The following is a 27288-nucleotide window of genomic DNA, read 5'->3' on the forward strand; positions in this document are numbered from 1 at the left end:
AACCCAGTCTTTTCCGAGAGGTTCAGAGGTTATATAACTTGCTCAAGGTCATACAGCTCTTGCTATTTTTAGTTCTTTTTTCAGGGATAGGTCTGCGCTTAATGAATGTTTACTGAGTCCAGGTGAGGGGATAAACAAATGTCTTTGGGTAACCCTGTTGGAAGAACTGACTCATTGGAAAACACCCTGATGCTGGGAAAGATTGAAGGCGGGAGGAGAAGTGATGACAGAGGATGAGATGGTTGGATGGCATCACTGACTCGATGGACATGAGTTTGAGTGAGCTCTAGGAGTTGGTGATGGACAGGGAAGTCTGGAGTGCTGCAATCCATGGGGTCACAAAGAGTCAGACACGACTGAGTGACTGAACTGAACTGAACCCTGTTGGAGATTTGAAGAATGAAGCACAAAAAGCTTGTGGCACAGCTGGAGAAATAAAATACATGTGTGAATAACTTCAGTGAAATGAAGAACATGTTTTTAAAGTTTTGTTGAGCATCATTAAAGAAAAACTGCAGGAATTCCCTGGTGGTCCAGTGGTTAGGACTCTCACTGCTGTGGCCCTGGTTGGGGAATAAGACCCACCACATGTGCAAAGCAGCCAACAGGAGATACAGAGAGAGGAAAAAACTGCTATAGAGTTCAGAGGAGAAATGACTCTTCTAGCTGGAGCAATGGTTCTCAATCCTGGCTGCATATCAGAATCATCTGAGGAAATTTTCAAATAATCCTACAACCCAGCCTTCACCCTAGACCAATTAAATCAGAAGCTTTGGCATGAGCTCTGGTATGTTTGAAAACTTCCCAGGAGATTCTAATGTGCAGCTAGAGCTGAAACTACTGGGCTAGACATTAGGAAAGATTTGTGTGGAGAAAGCAATGAATAGAATACAAGAACAGATGGAGGGACAAGAGGCCTGACAGGACTGCCTGGTCACAATACACCTCTGGGGTTACATTTAGGTAAAATCGTAACAAATGATAAGGGGAATTCCTTGGCAGTCCAGTGGTTAGAGTGCTGTGCTTCCACTGCAGGGGGCACAGGTTTGATCCCTGATCGGGGAACTAAAATCCTACATGCTGTGTGTCATGGCCAAAAAAAGAAAAGTCAATGAGAAGATGGGTTGTTAACTTGGGAAAAGGACTGTGTCCCAAAATTTGGGCTTCCTAGGTAGCTCTAGTGGTAAAGAATCCACCTGCCAATGCAGGAGACATAAGAGACATAGGTTCACTCCCTAGGATGGGAAGACCCCTGGAATAGGAAATCCCACTCCAGTATTCTTGCCTAGAGAATCCCATGGACAGAGAAGCCTGGTGGGCTATGTTCTACAGGGTCGAAAAGAGTCAAGCACAACTGAAGTGACTTAGCAGCATAACAAGTGGGCCTCATGGTATCCAGAGGTTTGTGCAACAGAAGTTAAATAGTGAGATCCAGGCAAAATCCCAACATACTCATTTTGGTGGTACTCAGGTGGCTCTGGTGTCCAGAATAGACTCATAAAACCACCAGTCAGAAAAAGTCCCAGTAGAATGCAAATAGTGCAGACTTTGGCAAACAGTTTGGCGGCTCGTCAATGTGTTTAACACAGAATTACTACATTATCTAGAAATTCCATTCTTAGATATATACCCAGGAGAAATGAAAACATATGTCCACACAAAACTTGTACTCAAATGTTCACAGTGACATTATTCATAATAGCCAAAAAGTGGAAACAACCCATGTCTATCAACTAAAGAATGGATAAATAAGAAGTTATATATCCATACAATGGAATATTACTTGGCCATAAAAAGAAATGAAGCATATGATACAGGCTACAACATAGACGAACCTTGAAAACATGCTAAGTAAAAGGAAAACCAGTCACAAAAGACCAATTATCATATAATCCTATTTATATGAAACATCCAGAATATGCTAATCCATAGAGGCAGAAAGTAGATTAGTGGTTGCCTAGGACTTAGTGGGGAAAGGGGTAGATGAAAGAGGAGTGGCTGCTAATGAGTACAGGATTCCTTTGGGGGATGATAAAAAAAAAATGTTCTAAAATTAGATAGTGATGATGATTGCATGACTCTGCAAATAAACTAAAAACCATTGAATTGTGTGCTTCAAGTAGGTGAATTTAATGGTATGTAAATTATATCTCAACAGAGGCATTAAACAACACCAAAAAATAAATAACCCCACAAAATTCTCTTTGCTCACCACTTCCAGCTTATTCTCTCATTCCATTGCTCCCTACTGTCATCTCCCAGACTCTCTGATTCTGAGATACATATATTCAACTTTCATCAGTGTCTGCCCCTGGCCCTCCTTGACTTTTAGATGACTCACCAGGGGCTCACAGACCTCAGCTCCCTACCCATCTATCAGCTCTACATGCTTCTCATATGTTGACATCAGTCACAGCTTCAGCTCACACACAGATTTCACCATTTCTAATTATATGAAATCCTCACAGCCAGACCAGTTAGGGCTCTTTGATAGGAGAAGGGGATTCAAACATTACACCTAAGACAAGTTTCGAGCCTTGGACTCTTTCCCATTGAGATGGAGGAGGTTGGGGGATGCAATGAAGAAGAGCAACCCTGCTTCAATTGCTGCAACTGAAGAAGAAAATACTGGGCTGGGGTAGCTGATAATCCCCACTGGTTGGCTGGCAGGTAGACCTCCAACACATGCAACATGCCATCAGGATTAAATGAGAGCTTCTGCCTCTATGGACCTTCCAGTCATCTGCTCCCCAGAATAGCAATGTGAAATGAATGAATGAGTAAAGAACTCATTCATTATTCACCAATCTTTAGTTTACTTAGTGCTTCCTTATATTTTAGATATTTTTCAGGTGCTGGGGATACAGACAGGAGAAGACTCAAGAGACAGGATGACATTGATGATATGATATACTGATAACTATTCTAAAGAAAATAAGGTAACAGGACAGAGGAATGACACACCAATAAACAGAATGTTCAAGGAAAACCTCTCTGAGAAAATGACATTTGTGCTAGCCAAGAACTGAATGATGAGATAATGATGAGATGTGTCCTGGGAAATCATCCTGATAGATTCATCAGGAGAGGTTAGGATGTAGCATAATAAACAGGCTCTACACTTATGGAAGTAGATGAAGGTAGCCAGGACCTTCGGATGAGCAAGGTGAGAAATTGGAGGGAGAGTCCCATGTTGGTTACTTTGCTACTATTGTGCAATGTTTAAGGATTGTGAGGGTAAGCATTAATAATCTCCTCAAAGAATTTAGAACAGTATTGATCATGGAATCTATTTTACTCATCCATACATAACGCCTCACTCAAAAAAAAACTGGTGATAATAATAGAATGGAAAAGGAACAAAATTAAAAGTTGCATCAAACTTACTGCTATAACTACATATGGATTTGTTTATACTATATAAGAGAATATGAGTTTACATGAGTCTTTTTAATTAAACAACGCCCTATACACTTTAAAACAGGCAATAAACAGCAGCAGGAGCAAGGCCTTGTTAATATAGGATTGCTAAAACTATTTTTGATGCAAATATACATTGAAGCACCTTGAAGGAGGAAATCAAACAATTCACATGACACCGAACAGATGATGATGAAACAAAGCTACCAGATCATTATCAGAAAGCAATAATAGCAGCTCACCCACCTCAGGTCAATGCTGCTAATGCATTGATAACAAAACCCCCTAGAAACAGAGAATTCTGACATGAGGGTGTCTGCTTGCAGGCAGGAGCTTTTTAACTTTCCCAGGGATCTTAGTAGAGTGCCGAACTTGAATCCTGAGGACACCTGAGTAATGTGCAAATTTTAGTTTACAAATGCCTCATTTTAGCAATCTTGTATTAACAAGTCCTTGCAGCTGCTGTTTAGTTGCTAAGTCATGTCTGACTCTTAGTGACTCAGTGGACTGTAGCCCACCAGGCTCCTCTGTCCTTGGGATTTCCCAGGCAAGAATACTGGAGTTGGTTGATATGCAAAGCTGAAAGGAAAACCTGAAGGATTTGTCCGCCCTTCAGGAGTCTCTTACCGGTAGCCCTCCAATGGGAACACTACTGACCCCTCTGATATCATTAGTGACTCTAAGATATGTCAGAAGATCATACCTACATTACCCATATTTTCCTGACAAGAATTCGGACACATTGTTGGATTTTTTCTGATCTGTAAAATCACTTATATGAACAGTCTTATAAATCGTAAATTATTTCTTACATGAAAAGAAATATAAAAGTTGCAAAGAAAACAAAGAACAGGTATCAATTAACATGCATCTGTGATTTTCACCATTGATCTACTGTTGAAGTTAATGAGTTGATGAACTATTATTCCATTTGTTCTTGTTGAGCAAGAACTCTGTTTGAGTATTAATGGGTCTAGAGTAAAATAAAGACATGGTGGTTTTTGCAGTTTTCATGAAAGGTTGTTAGTTTAGGCCTTTCCTTGGTTTGGACATAGAAAAGTTGTTTTAATAATAATAGCCATCATTTACTGAGTACACTTGACCCTTGAACAGCATGGGTTTGAACTGAGGAGGTCTACTTTTACATAGATTCTTTTCTTTCTTTCTTTTATTTGTTTTGCTGTGCTGGATCTTAGTTGTGGCATGAGGGATTTTTAGTTGCAACACGTGGGTTCTAGTTCCCTGACTAGGGATTGAACTCAGGACCCCTGCATTGGGAGTGTGGAGTCTTAGCCACTGGACCACCACGGAAGTCCTCAGAATCTTTTCAATAGTAAATTCTGCAGTACTACACAGTACAAGGTTGTTTGAACCTGGAGTTGGTTGAATCCACGGATGCAGAACCACAGATAAGGAAGAAGCATGGACATGGAAGTCCCATTATGTCATAAACAGATTTTTCAACTATGCAGGGTGGGTGCCCCAATTCCTATGTTGTTCAAAGGTCGACTGTACTTTCTATATGTCAAGCCCATTACAGTCATTATCTCATGTGATCCTCACAACAATACTATGAGGCAGATATTAGCATTAGATATCTTCCCAAATGGCACTACTAGTAAAGAAACTGACAGCCAATGCAGGTTGATATAAGACACTCGGGTTGGATCCCTGCCTGGGTCAGGAAGATCCCCTGGAGGAGGGCATGGCAACCCACTCCAGTATTCTTACCTGGAGAATCCCTTGGACAGAGGAGCCTGGTGGGCTAAGGTCCACAGGGTCTCAAAGAGTCAGACACTAGTTAGTACACAGCATACACATCTAGGTAGAAAGAGAGTAAGATCCTTCTCCAGGATCATATAGCAAGTAAGCAGTAGAACCATTTTTAATCCAATTTTGTCTAAATCTTAATCCTGTGTTTTAACACATCCAGGTAATAGCCAAGGAAAGCAAATATAATAATTCTTGAATATGAAAAACTAAGCATTAGACTCTGAATCCAGAATGATCCCCAGCAAAAGATTTATCCCATTTTGCTCTGATAACTCTTAATTCAGGGTGTCAGTCTTCACTGTGGCCAACATCAGACTTTGGACTTTTCAAAGCTCTCATGATTTCCTTGATTCTTACTGGAATCCTCAGAAACTAGCTTGTTCACACACACAAATGAATATGTAAATAAGTGGTGAAATCTGAAAAAACTCTAGGGATTATACTGTGCAAAGACAATTTTCAGAAAAAAAGGCAAAATTATGACTCTTGTACAAATATAAAAAGGGATACATATTAAAGAATTGACTGGGTGATGTCGGCAACATGGTGAAGTCAAAAGCTTCCTTTGTAGGACTTCCCTGGTGGTACAGTGGATAAGAATCCGCCGCCAATGCAGGGACACAAGTTCGGTCCCTGGTCCAGGAAGATCACAGTGCCATGAAGCAACTAAGCCCCTGTACCACAACTACTGAAGACCTCTTACTCTACTGTCAAAGAGCCACAGCCACTGAGACCAACTGCAGCAACTACTGAAGCCCACATGCCTAAAGCCCGTGCTTCACAACAAGAGAAGCCACTGCAATGAGAAGCCTGTGCACTACAGTGAAGAGAAGCCCCCACTTGCTGCAATTAGAGACCGCTCGCGTGCAGCAATGAAGACCCAGCACAACCCAAAATAAATAAATCTCTCTTTGTCTCTCCCCTTCAGTCTACTGCAATCTTTGCCCTCTAGCCATGGCAGTTGAATCCACAGCCCTAGAGGACATGGCAGCAGCAGGGGAGGCAACACACAACTCTAGCAGCCACAGATAACTGGACAGCAGCAGCAGTGGGGCCTGGGACCCTGTCCTTTCTGACATGGAGGCATCCATATTCTAGGCTCCTCCCCCAAGACTTGCAGTGGTAGAGCCCATGAACCTTAAAACACCAGACAGAACAGAAATGCCTGAATGATCTGGGCTCCCGCTTATCCTAGCCCTCCCACCATGGGGTGGATCCTGTGACTCAGGGGAAATTAATGGCAAGGGAAGGGCCCACCATCCCAGTGCAACAGGAGGCAATGACAGCAGCACTGGCAGAAGCAAGGCAGCAATGACCCCAGAGGCATAAGAAGCTACAATGAAGGTATAGAGCCACATCTGTTACAGAGATGGTAGGAAGTATTGGCTCTCAAATAAAACCAAAGGCAGCCCAGGTTAAGAAAAACCAAAAACTTATACTATAGCACCACCTACCAGAAAAAAAGAAGAGCCTCTAATTTCTAATCTGTCACTACTTCAAACGAGCAGGCAGAGGAATAGTTCATCAGGTGCTACGAATAATCAGTTAACATTATACCACAAAAAGAAAATGACAATTCTCTAGAAATCAAACTTAAAGCACAGAATAATAATCTAACTGATAGAGAATTCAAAATAATTGTCATGAAGAAAATCAATGAGCTACAATAAAATTCAGAAAGGTAGTTTAATGAGCTCAGGAATAAAACTAATAAACAGAAGGAATACTTTATTAACAGATGAAAACTCTAAGAAAAAAAAAGAACAAAGCAGAAATTCTGGAGCTAAAGAACTCAATAAACAAGATGAAGGATGTATAAGAAATCAATGGAAACGGACAAGATAATTATTGAGTTCAAAGATAGAATTCTAGAAACAATTGGAAGAGGAAAGATAAATAGATATTTTTTTAAATGAAGGAAATGATAAATGATAATTATAAAGGGTAAAATTCATCAAGAAGACATAACAGTGATTACTATGTATGCACCTAACATGGGAACATCAAAGTATATAAAATAATTAGCAGACCTAAAGGAAGGAATTGACAGCAACACAATAACTGTAGAGGACTTGGATAGGTCATCCACACAGAAAATCAACAAGGAAATAATGGCCTTAAGTGAAACCTTAGATCAAACTGTTTTAATAAAGATTTGTATAGCGTATTCTATCTAATATAACATAATATACATTCTTCTCAAGTACATATGGAACTTTCTCAAGGACAGATCATATGTTGAGACACAAGTCTCAATAAATTTAAGACTGAAATCATATCAAGCATATTTCCCAATCACAACAGTATGAAACTAGAAACCAACTATAAGAAGAAAACTGGAAAAAAATTCCAAATATGTGGAGACTGAACAACTTGATACTGAACAACCATGAGTTAATGAAGAAATCAAAGGAGAAATAAAAAATTACCAAAAGACACATGAAAATTCAATATATCAAAACCTACGGGATACAGCAAAGGCAGTACTAAGAGGGAAGTTTATAGCAATACACATCTACCTCAAGAAACAAGAACACTCTAAAACAAAAAATTTAACTTTATACCTAAAAGAACAAGAAAAAGAAGAACAAAAGAAGCCCAAAGTCAGTGAAATGAAGAATGTAATAAAGATCAGAGAAGAAATAAATGAAATAGAGATTTTAAAGACAATAGATAAGATAAATGAAACTAAGACCTGGTTCTTCAAGAAGATAAATAAAACTGACAAAAATTTTGCTAGATTCACTAAGGGAAAAAAGAGAGAAGGTCCTCATAAATAAAATCAGAAATGAAACAGGAGAAATAACAACAGATACCACAGAAATACAAAAGATTATAAGAGAATATTATGAACAGCTATATGCCAACATATTGGACAACCTATAAGAAATGGACAAATTCTTAGAACTGTACAACCTTCCAAGACTGAATCATGAAGAAATGGAAAATTTGAAGAGAGTGATCGCAAGTACAGAGGTTGAAACAGTAACCAAAACGCTCTCAAAAAACAAAACTCTTAGAGGAAAACAAAGGCAGAACACTAGATGACATAAATCAAAGCAAGATCCTCTATGACCCACCTCCTAGAGTAATGGAAATAAAAACAAAAGTAAACAGGTGGGACCTGATTAAACTTAATACCTTTTGCACAGCAAAGGAAACTATAAGATGAAAAGACAGTCCTCAGAATGGGAGAAAATAATAGCAAATGAAAAAACTGACAAAGGATTAATTTCCAAAATATACAAGCAGCTCATACAACTCAATGCCAGAAAAACAAACAACCCAATCAAAAAGTGGGAAAAAGACCTAAACAGACATTTCTCCAAAGAAGACATACAGATGGCTAACAAACACATGAAAAGATGCTCAACATTGCTCAATATTAGAGAAATGCAAATAAAAATTACAATGAGATATCACCTCACACCAGTCAGAATGGCCATCATCAAAAAGTCTGCAAACAATAAATGCTGGAGAGGGTGTGGAGAAAAGGGAATGCTCTCACAGTGTTGGTGGGAATGTAAATTGATACAGCCACTATGGAAGCCGGTATGGAGATTCCTTAAAAAAAACTAGGAATAACCATCATATGACCCAGTAATCCCACTCCTAGGCATATACCCTGGGGAAACCAAAATTGAAAAAGACACATGTATCCCGTTGTTCACTGCAGCACTATTTACAATAGCTAAAACATGGAAGCAACCTAGATGTCCATCAGCAGATAAATGGATAAAGAAGTTGTGGTACATATACACAACAGAATATTATTCAGCCATAAAAAGGAACGCATTTGAGTCAGTTTTAATGAGGTGGATGAACCTAGAGCCTGTTATACAGAGTGAAGGAAGTCAGAAAGAGAAAGATAAATATCATATACTAATGCATATATGGGCTTCACTTGTGTCTCAGCTGGTAAAGAATCCACCTGCAATGTGGGAGATCTGGGTTCAATCCCTGGGTTGGGAAGGTGCCCTGGAGAAGGGAAAGTCTACCCACTCCAGTAACCCAGCCTGGAGAATTCCATGGACTGTATAGTCCATGGGGTCACAAAGAGTCGGACACAACTATGAGACTTTCACAACGCATATATACAGAATCTAGAAAAATGGTACTGAAGAATTTATTTGCAGGACAGCAATGGAGAAACAGACAGAGAACAGACTTGTGCACATGGGGAGAGGGGACGAGAGGGTGAGATGTATGGGAAGAGTAACATGGAAACTTACATTACCATGTGTAAAATAGACAGTCAACGGGAACTTGCTGTATGTCTCAGGAAACTCAAACAGGGGCTCTGTATCAGCCTGGAGGGGTGGGATGGGGAGGAAGATGGGAGGGAAGTTCAAAAGGGAGGGGATATATGTATACCTGTGGCTGATTCATGTTGAGGTTTGACAGAAAACAACATAATTCTGTAAAGCAATAATCCTTCGATTAAAAATAAATTAATGTTAAAAAACTGATCTATCAGGGAATTGTGAACACTACTTATATATTTTAGGATATTACAGGAATATTGTTAGTATTGTGATTATGTTAAAAGGAGGTCTGTCTTTGTGAGATGCATAATAAATATTCATGCAAAAATTAAAAATAAAAGCTCTCAAAAAACAAAAGACCAGGACCGATAGCTTCACAAGTGAATTCTGCCAAACATTAAAAGATTTACTACCCATTCTTCTCAAACTTCCAAGAAAATTTAGAGGAGAGAATGCTTCCTAATTCCTTTTACAGGGCCAACATCACCCTGACACCAAAACCAAAGACAACACAAAAAGATAAAAATTATAGGCCAATGTATCTTATGAACATAGATACAAAACACCTCAACAAAATATTATCAAACCAAATACAACAATATATTAAAAGGATTACGCACCATGATCAGGGATGTAAAGAATGATTCAACATCTGCAAAGTGATCAACATGATATATCACATTAACAAAAGGAAGGATAAAAACCATACAATCATCTCAATAAATGCAGGAGAAGCACTTAACAAGATTGCACACCCAGTTATGATTTTTAAAAAAAAACTCACTAAAATTCACTTAGAAGGAATGTACCTCAACATAATAAAGCTCATACATGACAAACTCACAGCTGCTATTACACTCAATGGTGAAAAATTGAAAGCTATCCCTGTAACATCAGGAGCAAGACAAGGTTACCCACTCTTGCCACTCATTCAACATAGTATTGCAAGTCTTAGCCAGAGCAATTAGGCAAGAAAACACAATAAAAGGCATCAGAACTGGAAAGGGAGAAGTAAAACTATCACTATTTTCTGATGATACAATTTTATAAATAGAAAACCCTAAAGACTCCATCAAAAAAAAAACTATTTAGAAAAAATAAATACAGTAAAGTTGCAGGATACAAAACCAATATACAATAATCTACTGCATTTCTGGAACTTCCCTGGTGGTCCAGCGGTTAAGACAATGCTTGCCGTGCTGGGAGCATGGGTTCGACCCCTGGCTGAGGAACTAAGAATCCACATGCTGTATAGCATGGCCAAAAAAACCCCAAATCTATTGCACTTCTATACACTAACAATCAGCTTGTAGAAAGAGAAATTAAGGAAACAATCTCATTTACAATTGCAACAAAAAGAATAAAATACCTAGGAATAACTTTAACCCAAGATGTAAAAGACCTATACACTGAACTGTAAGACATTGTGTTGAAAGAAATTAAGGAAGATACAAAGAAATTGAAAGATATTCCATGCTCATGGACTGGAAAAAACTAACATTGTCAAAATGTTCCTATTACCTAAACCAATCTACAGACTCGGTGCAATCTTTATCAAAACACCAAGGACATTTTTCACAGAAATTAAAAAAAAAATGTTTTTCTAAAATTTATATGGAACCACAAAAGGCCCCAAATAGCCAAAGTAATCCCAAGAAAAAAAGAACAATGCTGGAGGTATCACACCCTCTAATTTCAAACTATATTACAAACTATAGTAATAGTATTGGCAACATGGTATTGGCAAAACAGCATGGTATTGGGGGCAGCGGCGGGTGGGGGGGAGCAGAATACAAATATCAACAGAACAGAATTGAGAGCCCAGAAATAAACCCATGCATATGTGAACAATTTGCAACAAAGGAGCAAAGAACACACAAAGGAGAAAGGATAGTCTCTTCAATAACTGGTGCTGGGAAAATCAGTCACATACTAAAAAAAAAAGTGAACCCAGACCACTGTTTCACACTATACACAAAAAATACCTCACAATAGATTAAAGTCATGTGTGAAAGATCTGAAATCATAAAACTCTCTAGAAGAAAATCTAGGCAGTAAGCTCTTTGACATCAGTGTTAGCAATATCTTTCTAGAAGTGTCCCCTCAGGCAAGGGAAACAAATGCAAAAAATAAACAAATGGAATTGCATAAAATTAGAAAGCTTTTGCATAGTAAAGGAAACCATCAATAAAACGAAAAACAACTTATGGTATGAGAGAAGATATTTGCAAATGGTATATCCAATAAGGACTCGGACAACTCAACACAGAAAACCAAAACAGCCCAATTTAAAAATGAGCAGAGGAAAAAAAAAATGAGCAGAGGAGCTGAAAAGACATTTTTTCAAAGAAAATATACAGATAGTCAACAGGCACATGAAAAGATGTACATCACTAATATTAGGGAAATGCACATTGAAAACACAATGAGATATCACCTCATGCCTGCTAGATTGGCTATTATCCAACAGACAAGAAATAAGTGTTGGTGAGGATGTGGAGAAGAGGGAAGCCTTATACCCTGTTGGTGGGAATGTAAATTGTTGCAGCCACTATGGAATACAGCATGGAGGATTTCTCAAAAAATTAAGACTAGAACTACACTATGATCCAGTTATCCCTCTTCTGGGTATTTATCCAAGGACTACAAAAATACTGATTTGAAAAGATATATGCTCCTCTATGTTTATTATGGTATTTACAATAGCCAAGATATGAAAGCAACCTAAGTGTCCATCAATAGATGAATGGATAAGGAAATGTGGTATATGCATATAATATATATATATAATAGGAATATTATTCAGCCATAAAAAGATTAAATCTTGCCATTGTGACAATATGAAGAAAACTTGAGGGTATTATGCTAAGTGAAATAAGTCAGATAGAGAAAGAAAAAATACTGGATGATTTCACTCATATTTGGAATATTAAAAATAAACAAAATCAAAATAAATGAAGAAACCAAATTAAATAAAAACAAACATGTAGATATAGAGAACAGAGTAGAGGTTACCAGAAGGGAAGGGATTGTGGGGAAGGGAGGGCAAAATGGGTAAAGGGATCAACTCTATGGTGACAGATGGAAATTAAACTTTTGGTGGTGAGCACTTTTGGTGGTAGAGTATAGAGAAGTAGAAATATAATGTTGTACACATGAAACATGTTATAAATCAATGTTACCTCAATAAAAATAAATTAAAAAAAAAGAATTGATAGGACTCATATGATATGAAAGAACCAGGCAGATGTTATAACTGATTCAAAAGTCAAGAAGCACAAATCTATATGGAGAAAAGATACTAAATTGCAAATAAAGGCAATTTTTCCACTAGAGAGACAGAAAATTCCACTAGAACTCTATAGGATGAGATAGTTGCATTTTGACAACGTTGAACTTTACCTGAGCCTGTGTTTTGAGAAAACAACAATGGTTAAGAAGCCTACCTACCAATCTTTTGCTTTCTGAAGTCCCCCCACCCTTTGTGTTCCAGGAAATGGCTAACTACAAAGAATCACCATTCCCCCTGCCCACTCTTTCTCCTGACTCCATTGTTTACCTATGAGCCCAGACCCTAACAAGGCCAGGAACAGAGCCTCCAACTACTAGCTCTTTGTCACATAAATGATTAACTGAGATTAGCACTGTTTATCCCCTGAAACTAGCTAGACACAGAGGTAAACATTTCTTGTTCAACTGACTGAGACTTTCCTGATTAGAAAACAACCTCAACTATAAACTTTCACCTGTAATGTGTCTACTTCTCTCTATAAAAAAGTCTAAGTTAAACCACCTTGCCAAGGTATTCTGATCCATGGATCTAGGTGATCTCCCTATTACAAAAGGCTGAATAAAATCAGTCTTCTTAATTATTTGATATTGTCTTTGACAATATTCTTCAGTTGTTGTCCAGTCACTAAGTTGTGTCTAACTCTTTGCGACCCCATGGAGTGCAGCATGCCAGGCTTCCCTGTCCTTCACTTTCTGCCAATAGGGTGATATCATCTGCATATCTGAGGTTGTTGATATTTCTCCCAGCAATATACTGATGTTGATATTTCTTGATTCCAGCTTGTAATCCATCCAGCCCAACATTTCACATGATGTACTCTGCATATAAGTTAAATCAACAGGGTAACAACATATAGCCTTGTTGTACTCCTTTCCCAATTTTAAACCAGTCTGTTGTTCCCTGTCTGGTTCTAACTGTTGCTTCTTGATCTGCATACAGTTTTCTCAGGAGACAGGTAAGGTGGTCTGGTATTACCATTTTTTAAAAGAATTTTCCACAGTTTGTTGTGATCCACAGTCAAAGGCTTTAGCATAGTCAATGAAGCAGAAGTAGATGTTTTTCTGGAATTCCCCTGCTTTCTCTATGATCCAATGAAAGCTGGCAATTTGATCTCTGGTTCCTCTGCCTTTTCTAAATCCAGCTTGTACATCTGGAAGTTCTTGGTTCACATACTGCTGAAGCCTAGCTTGAAGGATTTTGAGCAAGACAAATGGGTCATAGTGGAGAGTTCTGACAAAACGTGGTCCACTGGTGGAGGGAATGGCAACCACTGCAGTATTTCTGCAACAAGAACCTATGAACAGTATGATAAGGAAAAAAGATATGACACTGGAAGATGAACCTGCCAGGTCGGAAGGTGTCCAAGGTGCTACTGGGGAAGAGTGGAAGGTAATTACTAGTAGCCCCAGAAAGAATGAAGTGACTAGGCCAAAGTGGAAATGATGCTCAGCTGTGGATGTATCTGGTGGTGAAACTAAAATCCAATGCTGTAAAGAACAATTACTCAGTTATAAGTTAAAATGAGCTATCGAATAATCCAAAGGCAATGGACAGGGCTATAATCAGAAAACTGGAAACAGCTACCCAAAACCATAGCTTTTCATTGAAGTACAATTTTTTTCTATAATCTCCTCCCTTTTAATCAAAAACAACCTTAAAGAAGATTATTCTTGATCACAAGATAAGGCTGGTCTCATAACATATGGCTTCACTGTTTACAGTGGCAAAAAAAAGAGCTGTAATTTGCCCTTTAGGTGTTCTTAAGTTTGCTTTGCTGTAGGTTTTCCCAAAAACCTCAAATTTGACTTCTAAAAGCATCTTGAGGCTAGGCAGCTGTAGTACCCATTGGGTGAATTCCTCTGCTCTTGAAGACCCCAGGCTATGTTAAGATTCTTGGGTCTGGTAGAAGGTGGCCTTACCTACCTAAAAGCTGGTAACCCTGTAAGTTAGGTAACAGCCAGTATTCCTGGAAGGGTTTGTAAGCATTGGCTCCATAAAGTCAATTCTTGTTCCTTAGAAGTGTCTGACCACATTTGATTGAATAAGTATCATTCTCAAATATAACATTACAGGCAGGGCACTGGTTATTTAATCAAAAATTTCAACGTGTTAGTAAAGAGGAGGTGATTCTTACTAAATCAATGCCAGTAACCATATTGTCATGAAAATATAATCATAATATGTCATGAAATTAAGAACATTCAATAAAAGTTTCCAAATTCTGAAGAGATCATGCAAGGAGAAAGATATCATTTACAAATATTTCACTTCAGGGACTTCTCTAGTGGTCCAGTGGTAAAGAATTCACCTTGCAGTGCAGGGGACATGGGTTCAATCCCTGGTCAGGGAACTAAGATCCCACATGCCACAGAGCAACTAAGCCCTCACATCACAACCACTGAACTCTCATGCTGCAACAAAAGATCATGCATGGCATAACTAAGACCCAATGGAACTAAATAAATAAATAAAAATCACATAAGGAAACAAACCACAAAGAGACAAAGCTAACAAAACTGTTAGCATACTAAAAAATCAATGTAATAAAACAATCTGAAATTGTAAAATAAGTATATTCTGTCATAAGAAAATTCAGAGAACTTTATTTGATGTGAATGTATCATTGAGCAAGAAACAAACTGAGAATAGAGAGACTTCCAACCAGAAGTGGTTAGGAAGGTTGACCCTCAGTGGTTACAACTCAGTTTATAAAGCATGAACGAGTAAGTACACTGTTTTCTATTGTGATTGGTTACTAGAAACTTACATTCTTTGTCACAGCATAAGCTTGCAGTGTTTATACACTAAGTCCCCTACATACAAATGAATTCCGTTCCAAGAGTGCCCAATTTGTTAAGTCCAACAAAGTTAACTTAGGTACCCAACTAACACAATTGGCTATACAGTACTATACTATAATAGGCCTATAATACTTTTCACACAAATAATACATAATAATAATACACAAACAATACATTAAAATACAGATACAAAGAAGACATTTTAAATCTTACAGTACAGTATCTTGAAAAGTACAGTAGTACAGTATAAGAGCTGGCATCCAGTGGTATGCTCATATCTTTGAAAGTTCACAACTTGAAGGTTTGTATGCAGGGGACTTACTGCAGCTGATTTAGCTAGGAAGCTGTAAGGTCACATTCACATGAAGAAAGCTTAAAGTCAATGTCAAAGTTGGCATCTCAAAGAAATCAGAACAGTTTTAAATTTTGATTACATGACTATGAGTGTTTGGTCTAGGACTATTTAGTCAGAGGGTATACATTAACACAACTGAGAAGAGAATTTGTTACCCAGAAGCTAACACTGAGGAAGTCACTAGGGACACAGATAAACAGGTGAAAAATATGAAAGAGACACATGGTAGGCAGAATAATGATCCCCTAGAATATCAGACCACCTTACCTGCCTTCTGAGAAAACTGTCTGCAGGTCAAGAAGCAACAGTTAGAACTGGACATGGAACAACAAACTGTTTCAATATTGGGAAAGGAGTACACCCTGTTTATTTAACTTATATGCAGAGTACATCATGTGAAATGCCAGGCTAGATGAATCACAAGCTGGAATCAAGATTGCCGGGAGAAATATCAATAACCTCAGATATGCAGATGATACCACCCTTATGGCAGAAAGCAAAAAGGAGCTAAAGAGCCCCTTGATGAAGGTGAAAGAGGAAGTGAGAAAGCTGGCTTAAAACTCAACATTCAAAAAATTAAGATCATGACATCTGGTCCCATCGTTTCATGGCAAATACATGGGGAAAAAGTGGAAACTGACAGATTTCATTTTATTGGGCTCCAAAATCACTACAAATGGTGGCTGCAGCCAAGAAATTAAAAGACACTTGCTCCTTGGGTGGAAAGATAAGACAAACCTAGACAACGTATTAAGAAGCAGAGACATCACTTTGCCAACAAAGGTCCATCTAGTCAAAACTATGGTTTTTCCAGTAGTCATATACAGATGTGAGAGTTGGACCATAAAGAAGGCTGAGTGCTGAAGAATTGATGCTTTCAAATTGTGGTGCTGGAGAATACTCTTAAGAGTCCCTTGAACTGCAAGGAGATCAAACCTAAAGAAAATCAATATCCTAAAGAAAATCAATCCTGAATACTCACTGGAAGGACTGATGCTAAAACTGAAGTTCCAATACTTTGGCCATGTGATGCAAAGAGCTGACTCATTGGAAAAGACCCTGATGCTGGGAAAGACTGAGGGCAGGAGAAGAAGAGGGTGACAGAGTATGAGATGGTTGTATGGCATTATTGACTCAATGGATGTGAATCTGAGCAAACTCCAGGATATAGTGAAGGACAGGGAAGCCTGGCATGCTTCAGTCCATTGGGTCGCAAAGAGTCAGACATGACTGAGCAACTGAACAACAAGAGAGGTCCACATCTCAATCTCTAAAATTTAGCAATATGTTTAGGTCACATGGAAAAGGGGGGATTAAGGATGCAGATGGAATTATGGTTGCTAATCAACTGACCATGACATGAGAAGATTAGCTTGGATTATCCAGGTAGACACAATGTATTCACAAAGTTTCATATAAGTGGAAAAGCATTAGAATGAGAGAAGTGACTCAGTGTTGCTGGTTCTAAAGACAGAGAAATAGGACCCTGAACCAAGAATGCAGGTAGCCTCTAAAATCTGGAAAAGACAAGAAAACGGATTTGCTCCTGTAGCCTCCAGAAGGAATGCTGTCACACCAAAACATTGATTTTAGCCCAGTGAGGCAAATTTCAGACTTCTGGTTTACAGAACTGTAAAATAACAAATAGAGGTTTTTTTAAGCCAGTAAGTTTGTGATTTGTCATAAAAACTATAGGAAACTAATAAAAGAGGTTAAGGGGCATGTTGAGATAGAAGGAATTATCTGTAAAGTAATTAGCCTCCAACTAATAAAAATAAAAGAAAGAAAAAAAAAGAAGGAATTATCCAATATATGTCTAATAAGAGAGAATAGAAAAAATACAATGTTTTTTAATAACTGAGAACTTTCCAGAATTAAAGAGATGAATCTACAGACTGAGAGATCACACCAAGATCTGAAGATAGTAAATATCAGATAATCCACAACCACACATGTTGTAGTGAAACATCTGAGAGAGAAGCCTTAAACCTCAAGCAAGGGCAATGACAAGACAACCAGAATTCTGTTTCCAAGGTTACAAATGTCCGTGGTCAGTTAGTCCTATCAGTATTCAAAGTTAGACTCTAGGTGTGGCCTGTGCTCTCTTAATCTGGGAATTCTTGGGTCCTGGTACAGGCTCATAGGAGAATTTAGACAAAGAAGATGGACAGAAGTTGGTTCCACAGGGAGAGACTCTCCTACCTTATTCTCAGTCTTCTGCTTCCAGGTAAGAAATGGGCAACACAGGAAAAGAAGCAAGGACCCTCTCTAGGAGAACACCTAAGATGTGCTTTCAAATTTCCAACTTCTAGAAATTATCTAAGGTGGGCATAGTTATTTCATAACTATGTTACCATAATATCCAAATAGGCTCTCCTTCTCTGAAAGATATAAGATCCCCTTCTGTTGACATGCTACATAAGGACTCGTCTACTTTTTTTTCATGAACCATCCCCAATTGTTTTCTCTACCATTTAACCTCCTTGACTATCCATCTTTCTATGCGCAGGTGTTAAGTCTTTCTCTCTATAGCTCTGAAACCTACCCCATTGCAGCAAAGGGCCCAATTTCAGCCATAACTTCCCCACTAGTTACTGCATCCAAGTGCTCTAGGTTAGGGAAGATGTCAGAGAGCAGCAGGTGGAAAGTAAAGCTACAGTGTGCTTTACTGGTATACTGAAGTTAACATGGTATACTGGAAAGAACATGGGATTGAGCGCTAGAAGGTCTGCGTTTGAATTTTGGTCCCTCACTTGGCTACCTGTGTAACCTTGGGCAAATTGCTTGACTTCTCAGAGCTCCCATTTTCTCATCTGTAAAATAGGGCAACCTTGAAGTGTTGTGAGGATTCAATGAGAGAGACCACACAGTGCCCGGCATTTGATAGGTGCCAATAAATGGCATTTTACCCCCTTAGGTTGTCATGTGACTTTTGAATAAGGGCGAGGTGTAGGAAGACAAAAGTATAGTTTCTAACTGATAGGGGCTTAAGAAGATTCAATGAGGAGAGGACTGAACAAGAGGTGCTTTAGAGGCCAGTGCAGAGAAGAAACACAAATTGTACACCTAGTCTAGGCAGTAAAAAACATGATAAATGTTTCTCTGGCCACTCACAGTGATTGACAAATGAATATTCATTGCTCACAGAATGATCCAAGGATTTGCCTGGAAAGCAGTCACTCTGGGAAAAGATAAGGCTTGATGTTCTCATCACAGAGGTCACTAACCATCTTTCTCATTCCAGGTTGTTACTTCTCTAATAAATTTGCATTGGTAGAAAATTAGAATCTTTAATAGTCAGAAGAAAGGGGAAGACAACACCTCAAAAGCTCAAACTAGAAGGCTGATACACAGTTGAGTGGCAAAATAGGGAGAAGGAAGGTTGGGGTGGTTAAGGTGAAACAAATGTGTTCTCTTTGGGGCCCCAGGAATGTAATTCTCTATGATGGCTATTGCTGCCCCAGGGCTCAGTTTGCATAAAGATTTGGGCATGCTTTGCATGGAGAAAGAAACATTAGCAAGGAGCCCAGAGCCCTAATTCAGCTCACCACGTTAGTTTCTATCATTTGCCTTCCAGCCCAACCCTTCCTTCCTCAACTTGTGGGAAGTGCCTGGCACCTGGATCATGGTGATCCTTTTCCCCTATTCTCCATCTCATTCCTGGGGGTATATGGTAGAGCAGTATTAAACAAACCTGGGCTTGGATCAAGTCCAGTTTCTGCCTCTTATGATCTGTTTGACTGCAGAAATTTACTTCCTCTTATGGCAACTCAGTTAATTCATATATTACATGAGGATAAAAATAGTTTCTACCTGACAGGGGCTTGGGAGGATTAAAAAATAAGGTAATCCATTTAAGGGGCTTGAACTATATCTGACACACTGTCAATGCTCAATAAATATTAGGTATCATTAATATTGACTTCCCTGGTGGCTCAAACGGTGAAGCATCTGCCTACAATGTGGGAAACCCAGGTTCAATCCCTGGGTTGGGAAGATCTCCTGGAGAAGGAAATGGCAACCCACTTCAGTATTCTCGCCTGGAAAAGCCCATGGACAGAGGAACCTGGTAGGCTACAGTCCATGGGGCTGTAAAGAGTCAGACATGACTGAGCGACTTCACTATCATTAATATCACAGGCTACCCCCAAGCTCCTGACCTGGGATCCTCTCATATAGGGAACATAAGTGTTCTCCCCTAATTCTCACATGTTCTATGTTGACTACAGGAAGAGGCAGTACTTTCACCATCAACTGCACAGGGTTTGGCCAGAATGGGTTGTATACCACTGCTCTGGATTCAGTGTTTGAGAGAAAGGCCTTCCGTCCAGTCATCAACTACAGCATCCCCACCATAGTCAACATCTCCTTCACTGTGTCTGCCATCCTAGATGTGGTGAGTACTGACTCTCTAGCTCTCCTTAGTATGCTTAACCTTTTCCCAGCTCCCAGCAAGGCAACCCCCAAACCCCTAACCACACACTGAAGCTTCCTCCATCATTGCTATAAGCATGTGCCCTGTGGGGATCCCAAAGAAGTTCTATCCAGTTCAGCAGGATGAGGTATAACCATACATGGAAGATAGTTTCTGTTCTTGTCACCCACATGACTCTCTTCTCTGGCTGTACACCAATGTCCAGGTCCACTTCAGAAGTTCTGACTGGATGAAACATGGGCATCAGAATTTTTTTAACTTATCAAGTAATTCAAAGATAGAGCCAGGGTTGAGAAGCACTACTCTAATCCAGTCCTGCCATGATCTCTTCTGCCCATGGCCTAACATATGTTTTGATCAAGATTCTGTCCTTGACCTGTAATGTTGGACTTGACCACAGCACAGCTTTCACACCTTGGGGCTTGATAAACAAAAATGAGCAATGGGTGGGAGGCACAGACTTTGTACCACCAACATACTGGAAACAGGAAATTCTTTTGACAGGATGAACAGTTACAGCTCTTGTCATCATTTCTGTGGCTGGAAATGGTAAGACCAACACTGTTTATTCTCTCCCTTTATTTACAGTCAGAATGGACTTTAAACAAAGATTATGACCCTTTAGGTATCCCAAAACATAACTTTGAAACACATGAGAGAGAAATTTAAAAATCTACAAGCATGGTGAAAGGCATCAATAAACTGCTTTCAAAAATCAAGTCAAAAAAGAATAAACATATAGTAATTTTTAATAAACTTGATTTAATAAACATATCAAACTTTGTACAGTGATCATGCATAATCTTTTTGACACAGATGGAATATTCCCCTAAACTGACCACATTTTTGGCCACCGAGAAGGAAAGGAAGGAAAGCAAAAATTATCTAGACCACAATCTCTGACTATAATACAAAATACAAAGAGTAGCCCCCTTCCCCAAAATCTTATTTCTTAGAAATTTAAAATTAAATTTATAAAATATGTTGGCATAAAGAGAAAATAAACAACTAAGTAGAAATTAAAAAGAAGAAGATTACATATGAAAGTCTAGTAGATGTAGCTAAAGTATTGGGTTGGCCAAAAAGTTCATTCACATTTTTCTGTAAGACGTTAGAGAACAAAACTTTGGGCCAACCCAATATAACTTTGGAAAATTTCTACCTTAAGTTCTTTAATTAGAAAATGAGAGGGAAAATCAAAGTAAATGACTTCAGTTTCCAACTTGAAAAGACCAGCTGAAGGGAAGGAGAGAGGAGTGGAAGAACAGTCATGATCACCTAATCTTGCTCTCAAAGTGTGGCTCCCAGATGGGGAGCACTGGCTGATTGCACCACCTGGAAGCTTAGAAATGCACTTGATCTAGGACCCCTCCTAGTGAGACTAACAATCCCAGCATGTCCAAGACTGAGGAATTCTCAGAAAATGTAATTTTGCTAAATCCAAGTCTCCAGCAAACCAGGATGAATTAGTCACCCTACTTACTGAAGCAGAATCTGCATTTCAACACAGTCCCCAGGTATTTCATATGCACAGTTAGATATGAGAAGCGCTGGTCTAGTATAAATTTTTATTTAATGTGCATGTATCCCTTTGTTCTGGCTGTGGTTCCACAAACTGCAGCTGCTGACATTGTAAATGCCCTGAGAATAGACAAGTCACCCCAGGCCTCAGAATTGGATAGTCCTTGAAAACAGTTTCCAGAGAAGGTCACCAGCTTTGGAAAGGAGAATTTGGAAAGGTCATCCCAGAGACAAGAAAGGAAGGTGCCTTGCACCTGCCAAGGAGAGGAAGACCATCAAGTCTCTTGGCTTCATAGAACCCAAGGACTTGTTCAAGGTATCCTTGCAGTAGAAACTGATCAAAGGCGCCTAGAAGACAGTTAAAACTATCCTTGAGACTAATACATAATACCTAAAAATAGCATTACAGTACACAAAATCCTTTCACATGCCTAATTTCATTCAATCCCACTACCCCCCTCCCCTTATTTCACACAAAGGCAATTCTATCTCAGAGAGGCTGAGCCACTGACCTTTCAACTCTGAATCTCAACCCTTCTGCAGAAAGGACAGGATTTCTCTGATCACCAGTAATTTCCCACAGAAGTGAGAAAGCAGAGGGATCAAAGTTTATGAAAAAATGGACATAAGGAGCTTCAATTCTATCTGCAATTCTTATTTCTTGAAAAAAAGCCAAAATATATTTATCAGAATACTGACTCCACAAGTTGGGTGGTAGATACACTGATGTTTGTTACATTATTTTATATACTTTTCTATGTGTTTGAAATACTTTATAGCTTCTATTTTAAAGAAAAATTTAAAAGGCAGAGAAAATAACCCTGATTCCTATCAGGCTCTCACCTCTCCTCCATCTGGGCTCTAGGTCTGGGACAACCCATTTATCAGTTGGAACCCAGAGGAGTGTGAGGGCATCTCGAAGATCAGTGTGGCAACCAAGAACCTATGGCTCCCAGACATTTTCATCACTGAATTGTGTGTATTAAGGGCTGGGGAAGTCCCGCCTTCTGGCAACAATGGTGCACAATCTACCAAAGGCCACTGTAAGTGGTCTTACATGGCTGAGAAAGGAGTAGATGGGTAAGAAGAAAAAACATTTCTCCTGCCTCCCACCTCATTCCTCTTACAGCATGGATGTGGATAAGACTCCAAAAGGCCTCAAGGCATTCATAAGTAATGAAGGTCGCATCAGGTATAAGAAACCCATGAAGGTGGTGAGCATCTGTAACCTGAACATCTTCTACTTCCCCTTTGACCAGCAGAACTGCACCCTCACCTTCAGCTCATTTCTCTACACAGGTGAGCTGAAGTAGAGTCTTAGGGATAGGAGTGAATAAGAGCAACAAATAAAGCAACAGAAAATAATGTATAAAAAAATTATGAATAAAGGGTGACAAATGGGCTTCCCTGGTGTCTCAGCAATAAAGAATCTGCCTGCAATGCAGGAGACACAGGTTCGATCCATGGGTCAGGGAGATCCCCTGGAGAAGGGCATGGCAACCCACTCCAGTATTCTTGCCTGGAGAATCTCATGGGCAGAGGAGCCTAGCAGGCTACAGTCCATAGGGTCGCAAAGAGTAGGACATGACTGAAGTGACATAGCATGCACAGTGACCAAGGGCAGCAAAGATTAAGTGTTTGGATGCTTAAATATTTTCCATAAACTATTTCCTAGAGAGTTGGGAAAATACTGTGCATTTCCATCCCCAGATCCTAGCAAATTTCCTGACATATGGTAGGCACTCAAAACTATTTGCTGAGAGACTTCCCTGGTGGTTCAGTGATTAAATCTGTCTGCCAGTGTAGGGGACATAGGTTCAATTCCTGGTTGGGGAACTAAGATCCCACATGCCCTGGAGCAACTAAGCCCACATGCCACAACTAGGACCCAATGCAGCCAAATTAATAAATAAATATTTTTTATAAAGAACTTTAAAAAATTGTTGAATGAAAGGATGGGAAAAGAGTACAGTTGAGTCAATAGGAGACTATCTTTGGAAAATTATTTGGCTCTTCCTTTCAGTGGAGTACATATCGCTGGGCATGGAGAAAGAAGTGTGGGAAATAACAGACACATCCCAGGACATCATTCAGACCCATGGAGAATGGGAGCTCCTGGGCATCAACAAGGCCACCCCAAAGAAGTCTGTGGGCACCAACCTGTATGATCAGATCATCTTCTATGTGAGCTCAGAGGCCTTTGTTTTTTCCTTCCTTCTTGCTTGTAGAGCTGCCTACAATCTCCACCAAATGGATATCTCCCAAGTTTCAGGGTTTCTCAATCTTACCACTTCTGCCAGAGACCAGAACCCTCTCTTCTTGCTGCCCAGCCACACACTCCTTCCTAAAGCTTATGGCTCTAATCTAACTCTTCCTCAGCAAGTTCTACACCAAATTATGAAGCTGTCTGCACAGCTCCAGATACCAGAGTGATAAGAGACCAATGAGAATGGCAGAGACAGAAACGGTCACTACTATCCCAAGCAGCCTCTGAATCCCATATTCACTTACCTTCCTCTCCCTCTCACCAGGTGGCCATCAGGCGCAGACCCAAACTCTACATTATGAATCTCCTGGTACCCAGTAGCTTTCTGGTCACCATTGATGCCCTCAGCTTCTATCTGCCAGCAGGAAGCGAGAACCGTGCCCCATTCAAGATAACTCTTCTGCTGGGCTACAATGTCTTCCTGCTCATGATGAATGACTTACTCCCTGCCAGTGGCACCCCCCTCATCAGTATGGCCCCTTCAGCTCTTGAGAAGAGAAGGGTGGGAGGGACTGGCTGAACTGGCTCAGGGAAGGGAAATATATTGGGCAAAAGAGGCTTTGCTTCCCAGGGTGGGATTGGAAGAGAAGAACGAAGTCCTGGCTGGTGCCTCTGGCCCTCAGGCAGGCCCAACTTCCCTCCAGGTGTCTACTTTGCCCTGTGTCTGTCCCTGATGGTGCTCAGCCTGCTGGAGACCATCTTCATCTCCTACCTGCTGCACCTGGCCACCACCCAGCCTCCACCTGTGCCTCGCTGGCTCCATTTCCTGCTTCTACACTGCACCAGCCCAAGGACATGCTGCCCTGCTGTGCCCCAGAAGGGAAACACAGGCCTTGACGACCTGCCTGGTGAGGGAAATCAGCACTGCCCAGGCTTCCTCTTCCATCACCTCCGCTTTTCTGCTCCTACCGTCTTCCCTGCCCCCACAATTCCCCAGTTGACCCTGGTGGCCCATGGCTGAGTCTCTGTCTCTCCATAGGTGTGAAGGAGCCCATGGAGTTGGTGGGAAAGTTGCCAGGTCCCAGAGAGACAGAGCTAAATGGATGCCCTGGGTCCACAAGGGCCCAGCAGGAAGACAGGGCTCAAAAGCAGCACTTGGTCAGCCTGTGGGTGCAGTTCAGCCACATGATGGACACCTTGCTCTTCTGCCTCTACCTGCTCTTCTTGGCCACTTCCGTTGTCACAGTCATCATCCTCTGGAACACCTAGGCATGACATCTGTCCGCTCCCGCACATCCAGCTCAGAGTTGCTCTGGCCTCCAGGGGTCGCCAGGTCTTTGTGCTTGAGTCTTGTGCTTTGTGCTTTGTGTCTTGAGTACTGACTGCTTTGACCCCAAAGATGATCAAGTTTCCTGCTACATTCCATGCATCTCAATCCAGCCCTGCCGGTCAGTCTCAACCCAATTACAGCTAAAACAAGAACAATTCCTCTGTTCCTGCATTCTGTTGGCTTCCCTCAGCCCTCCCATGAGATTCTGGGCTCCCCTTTATATCTTCTGCTTAGCAGTTCTACCTCCTCTGCCTGCTTAACTGGCCCCAATAAATCATTTTGCAGACAACTCTGGCTTTTTGTCATGTTTTGGGATAAAAAGTTAACTATCCAGGACTGATAGTTTCAAAATATCATCTGTGTATCCCTCTGCCTGCAATAAAGCTTTGATGACAATTCAAAGTGACAAATGTCCTGTATTAGAAGTTTTAATTTTCTTAGGCATTTTTAAAGATGTATTTCTTACTCGTGTGTGTGCTAAATCACTTCAGTCATGTCCAACTCTTTGCAACCCCATGGACTGTAGCCCACCAGGTTCCTCTGCCTATGGGATTCTCCAGGCAAGAATACTGGAGTGGGTTACCATGCCCTCCTCCAAGGGATCTTCCCAACCCAGGGATCAAACCCAGGCCTCCCTCATTGCAGGCAGATTCTTTACAGACTGAGCCACCAGGGAAGGCCAAGAATACTGGAATGGTTAGCCTATCTCTTCTCCAGGGGGATCTTCCTGACCTAGGAACTGAACCGGGGTCTCCTACATTGCACACTTTGCCAGCTGAGCTACCAGGGAAGCCCTTCTTACTCATAGATACTTTTATTCATCTTTTTCATTTTCTTACACTAACTTCAATTTAATACTCTCCTAATTTATTGTTTTATTTTATTCTTTAATTTTCTAAGTTGAATTCTCAGTTAAAATATTCTCAGTCTTCCTATAAATTTTACTCTGACACAGTTTGAGCTGTATCCTATAGGTTTTAGAATGAAATGTTCTCCTCTTTATTAGTTCCTGGACAGTTCATAACTTGAGTTTTTATTTCCTCCTTGGTCTAAAACCTATTTAGGAAAGTGTTTCTTATATCCATGGATAAGTGGGTTTTGCTAGTGTTCTCTCTTCATTGTTAATTTCTAGTTTCCTGGATTATCATCAGAGATCACGGACTTTAGAAACTTTCTGAATTTATAAAATTTCTTTCTGGCTGGATTCATGATTGATTTTCTGTTTCAGGACATTAAAAAGTATATATTCCTTATTTACATGTACTTCTGTAAATAGAACTTATTGATTGAATCATTTAAATCCTCTCCGTGTGTGCTATTTTATTCAAATTCTCTGAGTAGTTGTAGTTTTTCTTTTATATGCTTGACTGCTACCTCATAAGATGCATAAAAGTGTATGGTTATTATATCTTGAATTGTCCCTGATTTTATCCTTAAATAATGGCACTATCTATTTCATTCAATGTGTTCTGAACTTCATTTCCATTTGTATGATAATAACGTTGCCACTCTAGCTTTGTGTGTGTGTGTGTGTGTGTGTGTGTGTGTGTGTGTGTGTGTGCGCGTGCTGTCGTATCCAACTCTTTGTTACTCCATGGACTGTAGCCCTCTGTCCATGGAATTTTCTAGGCAAGAATACTGGAGTGGGTTGCTATTCCCTACTCCAGGGGATTGTCCCGACCCAAGGACCAAATCCTAGTCCCTTGAATCTCCTGCATTGGCAGGCAGAATATTTTTGCATATTTATTTTATTAATTCTTGGTTAATTTTGAAAAACTATTATGCATACAAGGTACAAATATTAAAAGGCACAAAAGAGTAAAACATGTCTCCCTTCCATCTTTGTTTCCAGCCACCAAGCTCCCCATTTTCTTGTGCATCTTTCAGGTA

The 27288-nt window shown here is 39.9% G+C and overlaps 1 protein-coding gene across 2 annotated transcripts; it reads left to right on the forward strand.

Annotated features, from left to right (window-relative positions):
- The first annotated feature begins 18069 nt into the window (after nucleotides 1-18069).
- LOC133073910 (5-hydroxytryptamine receptor 3E-like) lies at nucleotides 18070-25337 on the forward strand. 2 transcript variants are annotated; one of them, XM_061167892.1, is made up of 9 exons: nucleotides 18070-18133; nucleotides 20136-20302; nucleotides 20846-20890; nucleotides 22728-22837; nucleotides 22992-23161; nucleotides 23886-24046; nucleotides 24394-24598; nucleotides 24773-25000; nucleotides 25108-25337. In XM_061167892.1, the coding sequence occupies exons 1-9, from the start codon at nucleotides 18070-18072 to the stop codon at nucleotides 25335-25337; spliced, it is 1380 nt and encodes a 459-aa protein (XP_061023875.1). The 2 variants fall into 2 exon arrangements, with proteins under 2 accessions (XP_061023875.1, XP_061023876.1); XM_061167893.1 differs by lacking the exon at nucleotides 20846-20890.
- The last annotated feature ends 1951 nt before the right edge of the window (nucleotides 25338-27288 follow it).

This window comes from Dama dama, chromosome 19, assembly GCF_033118175.1.
Source record: "Dama dama isolate Ldn47 chromosome 19, ASM3311817v1, whole genome shotgun sequence".
NCBI classification, from domain to species: Eukaryota; Metazoa; Chordata; class Mammalia; order Artiodactyla; family Cervidae; genus Dama; species Dama dama.